A 13,722-nucleotide genomic window follows, 5' to 3' on the forward strand; every position below is an offset into this window, starting at 1 on the left:
TACCTTTCATTTGAGTAAATTTGTCAAAAAAATCTGCGTGCATAACTAAAATCAGTGATCTTTGTGCCCACATGTGAAGAGTTGAGTGGACTTGTAATCACAAATATTATTACAAAACATTAAAAAAACAGATTTATTTGTGGAGCCACATCATAAAACAGAAACCTGAAAAAGTACAAAGATTTCTCAAGCTTTGATGAAGCATTTCACATTGTTCTGCAGGTCTAGGTGTTCTGGAAAACATCCAGATAAACATGGATTCCCATGTGTGTTGAACTGGAGATCTTATAATTGTCAAATTAATTACACATTTTTATATTGTCTTCATGCAGGCGGTGTGAGGGTCATGGCAGCAGCGTGGACAGTGAAAGCTGCTATGCTGATCTGACGCTTGACTTCCTCCCAGGCCTTTGCTGGGTCAGCTGAGTTCTGAATGTCAAATAAAGCATCATAGATCCCAGGGAAAGACTCCCCTGCATATTTATTGTGGCTGCTGGGAGCAAAAATCACATGCCTGAAAATAGAACAGATGAATTAAATGGAAGTGTATCGTTAGGGGAATGCACTCACTGGTATTTCAAGAGAAATACATGTGTGCTATTTTTGAAAAAAAGAAGTTCAAGAGTGGGAACAAGTAAAGAGGACAAGAGTCTTGACATCTACTGCCTCTCACAGTCAGCTGTGTTTTCAAATGTATAAATCTGAGAAGCAGTCATGCATACAGTTTAAAAGGATCAAAATAATATTTAAAATTTGTTTCAGGAGCCAAGAGTCTGAAGGACACTGTAGTTATCGTGTAATTATTAAAATATAATTATGAATGTTTATAAAAAGAGTGACAGCTGTCTGCACGAAAACATCACATGACAGAATTTATAAATACTTCTAAAAAATCTAGAAACTACTACACAGTATTTGTGCCATTTAGCATTTTCTTTTTACTGTTAAATGCACACATAGGATGACTAAACCAAGGTAAACTTGGCTAGTCTTGGGTTTAAAATATCACATTTAGAAAAGAGTGAAATTTTCTAATGTACAGCATAGATACAGAATATATTCAGTGACAAGGACCACAGACGAAGCAGTTTTAAAGATTATCTGTCTTGTGAGGTACCCAGTAGCACAAGTGTTTTATTGGAGACTCATATGACATAGGAGCCCATCCCAAAGTGTACTTTGAGACTGGATCGGTAAACCATAGAGCTGAGCTGCACTATGTTTAAATTCACAGAAATAGAGGGTGAAGTGGACATCCCAGAAAGCCCAATGAGATGCAATGACTGTTACACTTTTCTCATAATAGCTGTTTTCTCAATTTAATGCTTCGTAGTTTCACATGTTATGCCTTGTAAATGTAAACCAAAGAAATAAATCATTCTGTTCTAAGCAGCCACAGTAAGGTGGTGACAACACTAACAAGGCTGCTCAATCTTGAGAAGCTGCAATTTAAAAACGTTGCTACTGCATAGACTACTGCTTTGTGATGTATTAGTTTTAAGAAATCTTCTTTTGGCTGCTCCCTTTAGGGGTGACAACAGCAGATCATCTGCCTCCTTCTGCCTCCATCTCTAGTATCCTCATCTGTCACACCACCTCACTGCATGTCCTCTTTCACTACATGCTTAAATCTTCCCCATCATTCCTCTCCTCCCCAGAGCATTGCCTCCACCTGCCCAGGTATTCTCAAAGAATAATACAATGCTACAGACATGTTTTGCAAAATTTGTGAAATTTAAAAAAAATGAATTAATCTAGATCAATCTTACTGCTCATAATAATGCTAACTCAGTCCATGCTGCTAACTAATGGGCAGTATACTGAGGTGTAGCTGTAAAACAATGCAAAAAAATAGAAAAATGTTTTTTGTGTGTTTGTGAGAAACTAACCTGTAGAAAGGTCTGCCAGGTAAGCCCAGAGGGTCTATAAAGGCTCTCTCCAAGTACATAAGCTGATCATTCATGATTCGTAGCTGAAGAGGACTGCACATACAAAAAAATACTATTACACCTCCATCTGAATTTCACTACATGTCAAGTCTCAAGACACATTTCAAGGACTGTATACAGTAGAAACATGCAGAAAAGTATAGTGAAGCTTTTGATTAAGACGCCTGAAATTTTTAACACGTTAAACACAATTCGTACTCCGCTTTGTTGAGAGTCTGAAGGCGCTCGTGGAAATCCCTGGCTGCAACAGTGAAGTTCTCGACTGCAGAAAAGAGGGAATCTAGAGAAAATAGATACAATTAAAAAGTGTGCACCACATATACTGTGACAGCACTTCTGCAATCTTTGGGTCATGACATTATTGTATTAACAGTGACCATAACTCACCAAATGACACCTTATACGTCTCCATTTCCACTAAGTTCTTCTGGGCCAGCTGTGCTATGCTCTGTGCATATTTCCTCAGTGAATCTGCATACTCATTAACATCCAGAGGGAGCAGCTGGGAGTCAGCCAACAGGAAGATGAGTGCACCTCTCACCTGGGCCACCGCCTGAAGCCTCTTAAACGAGGGGTCGTAGAACTTCTCCACGATCTCGAAGGTTTCATACACACTGTGATAGACTGGATAGCTACTGTAGCGCTCTGTTTTCTGAATAGACACATAAAATACTTCACCATGAGTCCATGCTTGCTCACAGTTACTTAACCTCTACAATAAAGACCCTTCAGTCACCTCTTATTCTCACTAAGATACTCCACCCTTTGGTAAAGTCAAACTTTCAATAACATCGATCTTGAATAAAACACAGTAGATTTACATTGTAGTAGAAAATAAAAATGCAAATATAAAGAACTCTGGATATACAAACGCTTACACTATGAATACAGCAAAAGCACATAGCCATATACACTCAAAAAAGTGAAATTTGGTGGTTATTGCATTTACAACACTCTAACATGTAATTTGAACACAATGAATTTATGTTTCTAAGGTGAATGTAATAAAATCATATAAGATCTACAAGAAATTTACCAACTTAGCGCCTCTTAAATTTATTCTTGTTGATATGACATGATAAAATCTAACAAGAGTGGTTAGCTGCCTTAAAGACTCGCGATATCACAAGATCACGTGAGATTCTAAACAACAAGAGGCAGGAAAGCACATGGTTTGCTTCACGGTCATCTTGGAAAGGTAAGAGTGAATCTATCTTCATCCATCTTGATGAAAATACTTTTTGCACAAAGGTATCATTAGTTTGTCGATTCTTTTCAGTTCTATTTATTCACATTTGTTTTTTTGTTTTTAAAAAAAAAAATCTGTTTGTTTATGCCATTCTAGCTAGCTAACACGTTAGTGCAAGAATATAGCACAATGTCATGCTAGCATGATAGCCTAATATGAAAGACTTAGCTACTCCAAATATAGATATTGTTTATAACTTAACCTCTGCACATAAGCTAGTTTGGCTCTACCACAGAGACTGTTGTGATAAATTTACATTTTACGTGTGGGTTGTTGAAATTTGTAAGTTTGTAAGTTGCAACTGATGGACAGTGGTTTATTTAACAATTTGTGTTTTTAGTACACTGAGGAGGAAAGACAAAACATGAACAGATATGTTTTCCTGTTTTTTAATTTTTTTGAAATTTAATATTTTTCTGCTTAATAAACTTGGAGACTTGCAGTTCCCTCCTGTAAAGATAATAAATGTTTAATCTTATCAGGTGGTGAAAGGTCTGGAGAGCTGGCAGGCCAGTTCATCAAATTCATGGTGAGCTAATATTTTTCTTAAAAATTATCATATTCCCATGTTAAAAATGTAATATATTCATTTGTAGGTGACATATAGTTTTGAGACCAAGAAAACATTGCATTCTGATTTTATGTACACATCATCTAAACTTTCTTGAATTGGGGGTATGGCATGATTAAATTAATACACAAATTACAAAACAATATTAAAATGACAGACTTGTCTAAAATGCATAAATACTATTTGAAAAGATTAAGACCGTAAAACAATAGCCTCTGTATTTCTCACAAATTCCTGGTAATTCAACTAAAAGCTCTTTAATCCCACTGCTAGGTCGTTGAGATGGATTTCCGTATATATTTGTTTTTTTCCCCCTCTGTGTATAAAGACTGATGCTGTTGAAATCAGAAGAGAATACATCGCCAAAGGTCTTTGCGTGTACCTGAATGAAGATCCTGAGAAGCTGGTGAAGAATTACCTGGTATGTTAACTTGCCTGTATCCTTAACTAAGGAGATGATCAAAGATAAGCTTGAACTACATACAAAAAGTTTCAGGGGATGGGGTTTTCCTATAAATTACCGGTGGCTGTAAAAAATACCTTTTAAAATAGGAAAAGTAAGAGCTTTAAGTTTCTCACTGGATACTACACACACCATTCTTGAGTGTTTTATACTATCATTATTATAATATCATTATAATAACCTCATTCATACACACATTCATACAAGATTTTTATGTAACATTTACACTTCAATGGATGTATCAGGAGCAACTTGGGGTTCAGTATGTTACCCATTGATAGTTTTAGTATCAGATTAGAGAAGCCAGGGATTAAACCAGTAGACAACTTGCTCTACCTCCTGTGCCACAGTCACCCCTATCACAAGATTTTGAAAGACAGGACATTGTTGAGGTATTGAATGAACTTCTCATGAGTCAGGAAAAATATCGGGCAGTCATTTTTGATTACATTTACATTATTATAAGGCTTGAATGAATAAAGCTTTTAGGTATTTTACATTAATGTAAAACAGATATTTACTTTTAAAACTGTTTGCAATGGACATTAGTGAGAAATCATTATCTTTTTTTTTGTTTGTTTTATTGTCACAGGAAGTTGATAAAAAGCATCGCCACTGCCATAGCAGAGACAGTCTTTGGAATCTGTGTCATTCGGTCAGAGGGTGCGGAGCCTGGCGATGACCCTCAGGATGTTGTGATTGTTCTAGAGGGGGTGGAAGTGATGGGTGAGTTGGGCAATGTAGTTTTTGCAGTGACAATGTTGCTTGGTCTGGTCTATTCACTGAACCTGAGCTACCCTCTGGAACTCAGGTACACCTTTGAGGTCCTGCAGAAGATTCTTATGGAATTAGATGCACACGAACTATCCAACAGCACACAAAGTACAGGTTCTCAAAACACTATTTTCTCGTTGAGAAATGTTCCCATTACAACAGCTACACCATGTATCTGGACCATGAACCTAAAATAATTGCAGATATTTTCTTTTTTGAAAGTGCATCTGTTGACCTTCAAAGTAGTTGTATTGGTCATCGAAAAATCACCTGCTTCAGCCATTCATTGTTGTTAAAAAATTGTTTTAACAGGTTAACTTTCCACTTTGTCCACTACTTTTTTTCTGTTATGTAACTTGTACTTGCATTTCATGTATTCTTTATACATTATGTGAAATTTGCTATAAATTCAATAAATTGGAGAAAACAAAAAGATGTGTATGACAAATTTTTATTTACCTTTTAGATGTAATAGTGAAATGTATGTTAACCAGACTCTAGACTTTGTTAAATGCTCCAAAAAATTACTCTTTAAATTAACTTAAAATAATCATGGAAAGAATTTCCACGTGATTAAATTGCTTTCTATTAGCATTAAAGACTTGTGTTGGAATAACTTAATTTGTATGAGTTGGTTCAACTCAATTAACTTAAGCTGGGACCAAATTTAGTAAATTAGTTGGAGAAAACCTACTGAATTGAGTTGGAACAAAACTCTTTAAGTTGGATCAACACTATTAAAATATATTGGATCAAAATGCAGTAAATACGTTGATTCATCAATCTTTAATTAAGTTGATCCAACTTGAGTGCATTAAGTTGGAGTAACAGAATTGCATAATGCTAAAATAAAGCAATTTAATCACGTGGAAATTCTTTCCATGATTTTTTTATGTTCATTTAAAGAGTTATTTTTTTGAGTGTACCTTAATTGTGGTAAAAACAAATAACTATATGGATAAATGTGGGAGTGCAGCATGTCTCACCGTGTTCTTGGTGTATCGAGCTCTGCCTGAAGCAATTCCCAGACGGATAAAATAGGCCTCGAAATCACTGCCTGACCCAAGTTTACTGATCCTACGAAACACCAGGATTGAGCCATATAAATGAAAAATGAGTGAGACGCCTCATATTCAAAATTTAACTTAACCTCCTAAGACCCAAACTCTTCCATGGCATGCATTTTTTTTTTAATTTGGGCATATTGGGACCCAATGTATGTAAAAACAAAGAATCAGCAGATTTTTTTAACCTGATTTTTGTTTCTAAGAAAAATGAGAGCCACAAATGAGGATATTTGTTTTAAATTTTGATAAAACAGAAGCAGCATAATGTCCTCGTAAATGGATATCAGGCCCTTGTACTGCAAAATTTAGTATTTTGGTCTAGACAACCAAAAATGTGATGTCCACATATGTGGTCCTAGGAGGTTAAAGCTAACTTACAAACACTAAAAGACTAGACTGAATAGATACGGCTTTTAAGTAGAATGCATATGCACTCGTTGGACATTTTATAAGGTACACTTTGCAAAGTACTCAGTTTGACCTTCTGTCTTCAGAAAAAGTTGCTTTCTAACATGGAGTGTTATCTTTCTGGAATCAACCGTCAGAATCCCTTTTTTTATTAGCATGATCAGAAACAATACTCAGGTAGACTGTGGTGTTTAAACGATGCTCTGTTGGTACTGAAGAGCCCAAAGCGAAAAATAATGTCCCCCACATAATTACATCATCACCAGCCTGAAATGTTCACAAAAGGCCAAATCAAGCCATGATTTCATGTTTTTAATACCAACTTCTGACCCTACCATCCATCCAAACAGCTAAATTTAGACTCATCTGACCAGCAAACATTCTTCCAATCTTCTACTGTCCAGTTTTGGTGACCCCATGTTGTTAGCTAACATGACTCACATCTGGTGTGGTCTTCTGCTGCCGTAGACCATCTTCTTTATTAAGAATTCATTTATTGTGAATCTTGTGCATACCTTGGTTGTAAAAAATGGTGCTCTGAGTAACTGTAGCCTTCCTGTCAGCTGGAAGCAGTCATTCGCCTCTGATCCCTGCAATCAACAAGGCACTTTCTCCCAGAGAACTGCTGCCCAGTACATATTTTCTCTTTTTGGGACCATCCTCTGTAAACCCTAGAGATGGTTGTGTGGGAAAATCCCAGTATATCAGCAGTTTCTGAAATACTCAGACCAGCCCATCTGACACCAACAAACACACCACATTCAAAGTTACTTAAGCTTTGGAAGGTCGTCTACATGCCTAAATGCATTTATTTGCTATACCTGTTCTGGCCGGTTAGTGCGTCTTACACAATGTGCCCAAATGGCAACATTTTTTACTGTTGCTTATTAATAATAATGCTTATTATCCTATTTTGTCTAACTTTGTAGCTTTCTACCTGGGTGCATCACGGTCATTTGTCCAGTTGTCCCTCTTATGCCAGCTCTTATACAGAGATACTCCCTCTTCTCCTTCTTCTGGACTGGGTATCTGCTCCAAAACATGAAAACAGATGACCTCAGGGTCGACAGAAGAAGATGCTTGGACAAGCATCATATACTCAGATCTGTGGTAGTTTAAATCTGTCCACCTGCTTCGTGATGTCATACACCAAAGTATGCAGTGATGGAGTGCAGTCAACCCTCAGAGTGTACATACCTGGAGTTTAAAAAGACATTTACACATACAAATAAAACCAGAAACAACCTGGCACTAAGTCATTTTTTCAACAGAAAAGCATTCTCACCCTCTATTGCAGAGTCTGCATTGATGTAGGCCACAGCTCTCTCCTGCAGAAGCCTGGCATTATCCTGACGAGAAGGGTGAAGTGAGATAATTCTGTGTGTTTTAAATATAGTGTGTGTACATTTGCATATACGGTACCTCTGCCCATTCTGTAGATCCCAGCAGTCCAAACTCCTCTGCATCCCAGCTGGCAAATATTATAGTCCTCCTTGGCCTCCAGCCTACACACACAAACAGATGTCAATGAATCCTGAGTATTAATACAGTAATTATTTCATTCACTCACTGGGAAAATCATACCTGTACTTAGCAGCCTGCCAGCACTCCTGACAGTTTCATGGACCACTGCTGCGCCAGACATGGGATCGATTCCTCCAAACACCCAGGCATCGCGGTGCCCTCCGAGAATCACATACCTGTCTACACAAACCCACCAACAGCACATGTAGCAAGAGATGTTAAATAAAAAAGACACTAAGTCACTGTTTTAATGTCTCTGAACAGACAAACAAAAGTCAAGCTGTATTTTCATTCCTATATATCGTACTGTATGCAGACATCGAATTTGTTTGTGTATCCACGCTGCGGTCTGCACGTCAATGCTAATTGTGTGATGCAGAATGAAGGGTTTCTGGTACCTGGCTCCTGAGCTCCTCTAATCTTTCCAATGACGTTGTAGATTCTGGTTACCTGGTTGTTAGTGTGGATGTTCATACGCACCTTCCTGAGAGAGGCAGATTGAGGAATGAGTGATACATGCAAAGGTATTAAGACACAAACAGACCAAAATAATTTAACAGGAAATTACTGGTGCAAAAACCTGGGGATCATGCCTGGGGTATAAGTTTCAACACACACAAAATGCTATTATTTAAGTTTGTTTTATAATGAATGGCCTCAGAACAACTTTAAACTGCAGCTCAAAATTTTGGTCTGCTAGGAACAGCTGATTTGATTTGTTGTGTGCATTTAGTTATGTCTCTCACACACAGGCGGTACAAAGGCCTCCATTGTATTTCAGTTGGCTTGATGCCACTGGGTCACAGAATGTGAACAAGAGCAACAAAAAGAAGAGACAAACACTAAAAACAGACTGGCGACTGGACTGAAGTGGCAGAGGAAGAACAGCCAGCGGGAGAGGAAAGGGGTTTAGTATGAAAATGTGAAGGATTTAAGCTTTAGACAAGAACTTACTGGCTCTTAAATTCATCTGTAAAGCCTGGACCAATCCTATAGGAGACGTTCAGAGCTCCCTTCCAATTGTTGGGTGGAATCTCTCCTCCCATGTTACTGTAACATGAAAAATTATTTACAAATTCACTAGCAATGTCATCCAGGGGCCTCCAGTGAAATGTATCATTTGTTACCTTAAACTCCAGATGGAAGTGAAAGTGAAAACAATGCTCTAATAAATTGGTCATTATTACCAAGTGTTTGAAATGGAAAAAAAAAAATTCATACTTCAGAAGACGAAAAGCGTCGTGGAAGCCAATTGGATGCACAGGGATTTTGGGAAGTCCTACTCCATCCTCTGGGCTGAATCTGTAGGTGTATTCTGCAGGAGAGGAAACTATGTTGTTAGGTAAACTCTATGTAGAATAGTGGTCAGAAGTTTACTTATAGTCTTCATGGGCATAAATATTATGGTAATTTGGGGCTTTGAATGATTTCTTTGAACTGTTAACAAAAAAGAACTATGTGCACAAGTTTTAAAATATCTTGGATTTTTCTAATCTAATCTAATCATAAACTCAAATTATACACATAGGGTCAAAAGTATATATACTGTACATCCCCACTAATATTTGGTTAAATGTTTCTTAGCAAGTTGTTCCTCAACCAGATGCGTTTGGTGGCCATCAACAACTTTCTGGTGTAATTCTGGCTCGATATTGGTTGATTTCTTGGCACAGACTCTGCCTTTAAGCATAGCCCATACAAGAAAAACAACAAATTTAACTGAACTTGATCAGTTCTGATAAGAGAGTGGTCAATTATCCAGTCATAAATATGGCAGAAACTTGTTGATGGCTACCAAAAGTTTCTAGTTAGGGTCCAACTTACGCAACAGTTAATATATTAAATACTTCTGACCCTGTACGTGAAAGTTTGAGTAACTGTGTGAATTAGAGAAAAATTCAAGATCACTTAAAACTTGTATACCTAATTCTTCTTCTTTAAAGTCATTAAAGGTGCTTCAAAGAAATCATTAAAAGCCCCAAATTACTATGACATCCATGCTCATGATGAGAGTACAGACTCTAGCGCATGGCAGCGCCCACCTTTAGCAGGGTACCCTGGTGTGAGCGGGTCTCCTGCTCCATTCAGGTTGAGAACATTTCCTCTCTGAACTCCTCTGCCAGGTAGGTTCCAGCCGTCGGGGTAGGGCTGCAAGTAAACAAATTCTAAAATGCTAATTCTTACATTTTTGTCCTGACGTGCCAGTGGTCAGACTGTGATTTCAAGAAAAGGTTAATCACAAATTAATTGCAGTTGTTTGTAGATATTGTCACTGCATCGTGGCTTTTTAAAATTCCCACCTGGATTCCATCAGCCCAGTAATCTGCTGGGTCTGAGAACATAATGATCCCTTTTGCTCCGGCTAACACGGCGTTCTTCACCTGGCAGACAGACAGGGTGAGAGGCAGAGAGGGAGCTGTGGGTTATTTTGAAGAAAAAGTGTCATGTTTCTTCTCAACCAGTCATCACATAATCAGATGACTGATGTGACGCTGACAGAGTGCATTAATCACTTAAAGATGAATGAAAATTTAAACATTTTTGGCATATTTTGAAATTTACCAGGAAAACACTTTTCTTACCTTATTGCCTCTGAATATTTTTCCATATCTGACAATGACAATCTTCCCTGTCACATTGATGCCCATCTCCCTTTGTAACTGAGAAAAGTCTTCTGTGCGACCATAGTTGACATACACCAGGTCCCCCTGAAGAGAAACAAAGGAGAAGCAAAGGCCTCGGGTGCCTGTTTTAATATTATAATTGTTCGTGTGTACACATGTTTGTTTACCTCAGGCTGTCCTTTGGCAGAAAAAGCACTGTATGGAGGTACGATGTTGGAAATATCTTCATAACCCTGTGGAACCGGCTCAGCCAAGGAAGTGTTAAAAACCTGAGAGAGTAAAGACAGACGAGGCTGAACTAAACTGGATTAGAACAGCTGAGGAAACTCTTTCCTCGCTTCCATCAGAAGCTGGTCAGCTGTGAACTCAGCTTTGATCTTGTCAAAAAGTAAAAACACACGACAATGGTTGTCTGGACTAGATTGCAAAGCATCTAAAAAAGAGCAGAGTTAACCAACACAGAAGCAGAAGCCTCCCTTTGATGTAAACCATAAGCAAATACACCAACAGCAGAAAATAAAGGATGACAGTATAAACTGGACGCTTTTGGGTCCTTATGTATATAGAGCACAGGACCACACGACTCCTGCTTGTTATGGTGTGAAGCACCTCTGTCGTACAAGCTCAATCTGACTTCCTGAAATAATTTCCAGGCTTCAGACATTTAGCTGCTCTGATTGCTTTTAAACTCCTTAATGCATCCAAACCAGCTGATATACAACAGTGCACCAATACTGTTTTTCTGTGTTGTATCATTATCAGACACTCACAGAGGTTTATCGCACACCGAGACCTTAAAAGGACCTTGGACTCAAACAAGTAAGTCTTGCATTTCTGTGGTGAAGACTATCAGAAGGGTGGGGGAGGAGAGGAGAGGGGGGTTGAAGTAATATGTTACTGTGTGTCTTTTCTACATGCAGTCAGCAACTTTGTTACCTCTCCAGATACAGTGAGAAGTAGTAAGAGGTCTGAACGTTCAAATGCATGGGAAAATCACAAGAGGCTTTTTATTCTTGAGGTGGTGAAATGGATTAGTGTCACTAAATGTGTCCCACTGTGTGAAGTACAAATGAATCCAAAGTGGTTCCACTATCTGAACACAAGACATGAAAATGGTTGTTTTACAGACTATGAAATGAAATGACTATGACTTCCATCCTAATGCTATAAAAACAGAAATATTGCACCAGACACAAGTAGAGGTTTGGGGAGGTATGCATCATATAGAAAGGTTGCACAACAATTTGCATGCTGTCTTTTTGAATCAATGTTGCATCAACATGCACTTTCAGTACACATTTTTCCAGCACACTGTACCTCATTGCCAAGGTGATCAACAATTGAGATGTAATTTGGTTGTGACTCATTGGGATAGGACAAGAGGACATCATATGGCACCATCTCCACTGAGTCTATTCCAAACATCTGCCACTCTTTCATGATCTGCTCCGCATACTTCAGGTTCTGCTCTGTGCCTGCCAGGTGAGGGAGTTGTGTAAATTTCCTGTGGAGAGGATGCTGATGGTTACAGTGGCACTGTTATGTGAAGAATAGCACCTTGAACTGAATACATAAAAAATAAATGTAAAGAAAATTATTACATGCATTCAAGGCTGATACATGATTTCACTTGAACGCAACATGATGCACATGCCCAGATGTTTTCACTCAACTGAAACAGTTCATGTTGCTATAGTTCACCTTCAGGTTCTTTGGATCAAAACTAGACTTCACAATAAAAAACTAAGTATTTAGTATCCAGCATGATTTCAGTACACTTTGCTGGAGTCCTCAGAGGTCTCAACAAACCACCTGGCACACCATGTTAGATTTGGGTGAGTCAGTGGGATGTCAGCGCCATGACTAGCACTGCTGTGTGACTACAAACATTGGAGCAGAGGGGGTCAAAAAGTCAACAGAGACCACTGCAAAACAGATTTACACAACAGATTTAGTATACTGGTGATCACTTTTTACCTGAGATGTTCTCTGATCTTATCTGCCTTCATTTCCTCCAAAAAATCCTTCAGGTAATGGCTGGAATCCGTGTGGTTTTGTGTGTTTGAAGGCTTTGCAAACCAGCCTACACATAGACAAATAGAGCACAAACAAGCATTGAGTGAGTTGTAACGGCATCACTTCTCTTAAGAAGCGAATTGTTACCACACACACTGTTATGTGTTTAAAATTGTTAGTTTAAAGAGGAAATAGAAGGCTATAGATGGACTATACTGGTTGTATTGGTGCTTGACAAAAGGTTGCCAATGTTATATTGTAAGGTTCGTTGGGTTTATGGAGTGAGTGTTAACCTGCTGTGAGCACAAAGACGTGAAATCTGTCAGTATGGTGACACTCAAGCTCTTCAAACTGTGCCATCACGAAGGGCACTAAGTACTTTAACAGTTCACATTAATCATTTTAGACAAATTCACAAAAACAAAACAAAAAAAAGCTTTATCTCCTTAAGCAGTGTATTTATTTAAGTCATTTAATTAACTCTCTCTGGTTTCTTCATTAATACCAGGACAGCTATGCTGTTGTTCCCCCAATAGCATTAGAGACTTCATTAAAAAGGAACAGAAAAGCACGCAGGCAATATCAATCAGTATACAGATAAAGCTAGGGTTGGCTTTACGAGCTTACCTATGCAGAAGCCCAGCACGAACAAAACTGTCACAATCACAATCCACTTGATCCACCGAATCCACCTGCTCTCTTTCCTCATTTTAAAACGGCACGGCTCCAACTTTTCCACACACGGACACAACTGACTCCACAGGGCACGCTTGCAGAGATAGCGATAGAGAGTAATTTGTTTGAGAAGTGCACAGCGGGGGAATGGCAGAGTGAGGTGGAGTGTGATACACAGAGAGGGAGGGAGTGTGGTGGCTGACTGAAAGAGGCGGTGAGTGAAAACTTGGACAGGAATGCAAAGAAGAAACTAGTCATTAATGCTTGGCTTTGCCTGTGAGCTGATTGCTGTGCCGTGCACCTTGGCTGTTCCAGTGCTGACTCAGTTATTACTCAGTATAAAACAAGATAGCCACTCTGGATACTGTTTTCCTAGTGGGGGGTGGGGGTTAATGACACTAG

At 38.5% G+C, this 13,722-nt stretch overlaps 1 protein-coding gene across 1 annotated transcript; it reads right to left on the reverse strand.

Annotated features, from left to right (window-relative positions):
* Positions 1–114: 114 nt before the first annotated feature.
* Positions 115–13,506, reverse strand: naalad2 (N-acetylated alpha-linked acidic dipeptidase 2). The gene is made up of 20 exons (XM_085245666.1): positions 13,273–13,506; positions 12,607–12,712; positions 11,947–12,133; positions 10,797–10,898; positions 10,588–10,713; positions 10,306–10,386; positions 10,048–10,153; positions 9,227–9,320; positions 8,960–9,055; positions 8,404–8,489; positions 8,066–8,185; positions 7,904–7,986; positions 7,767–7,830; positions 7,611–7,678; positions 7,419–7,510; positions 5,993–6,083; positions 2,337–2,601; positions 2,148–2,229; positions 1,890–1,982; positions 115–514 (listed from the first exon to the last, which is right to left on the reverse strand). Exons 1-20 carry the CDS (start codon positions 13,352–13,354, stop codon positions 325–327), a joined length of 2,214 nt encoding a protein of 737 aa, XP_085101792.1. The 5' UTR covers positions 13,355–13,506; the 3' UTR covers positions 115–324.
* Positions 13,507–13,722: the final 216 nt, after the last annotated feature.

Source organism: Mchenga conophoros, linkage group LG14 (genome assembly GCF_057382185.1).
Source record: "Mchenga conophoros isolate Kocher_MC1m ecotype Shallow Benthic linkage group LG14, M_conophoros_male_GT1.1, whole genome shotgun sequence".
NCBI lineage: Eukaryota > Metazoa > Chordata > Actinopteri > Cichliformes > Cichlidae > Mchenga > Mchenga conophoros.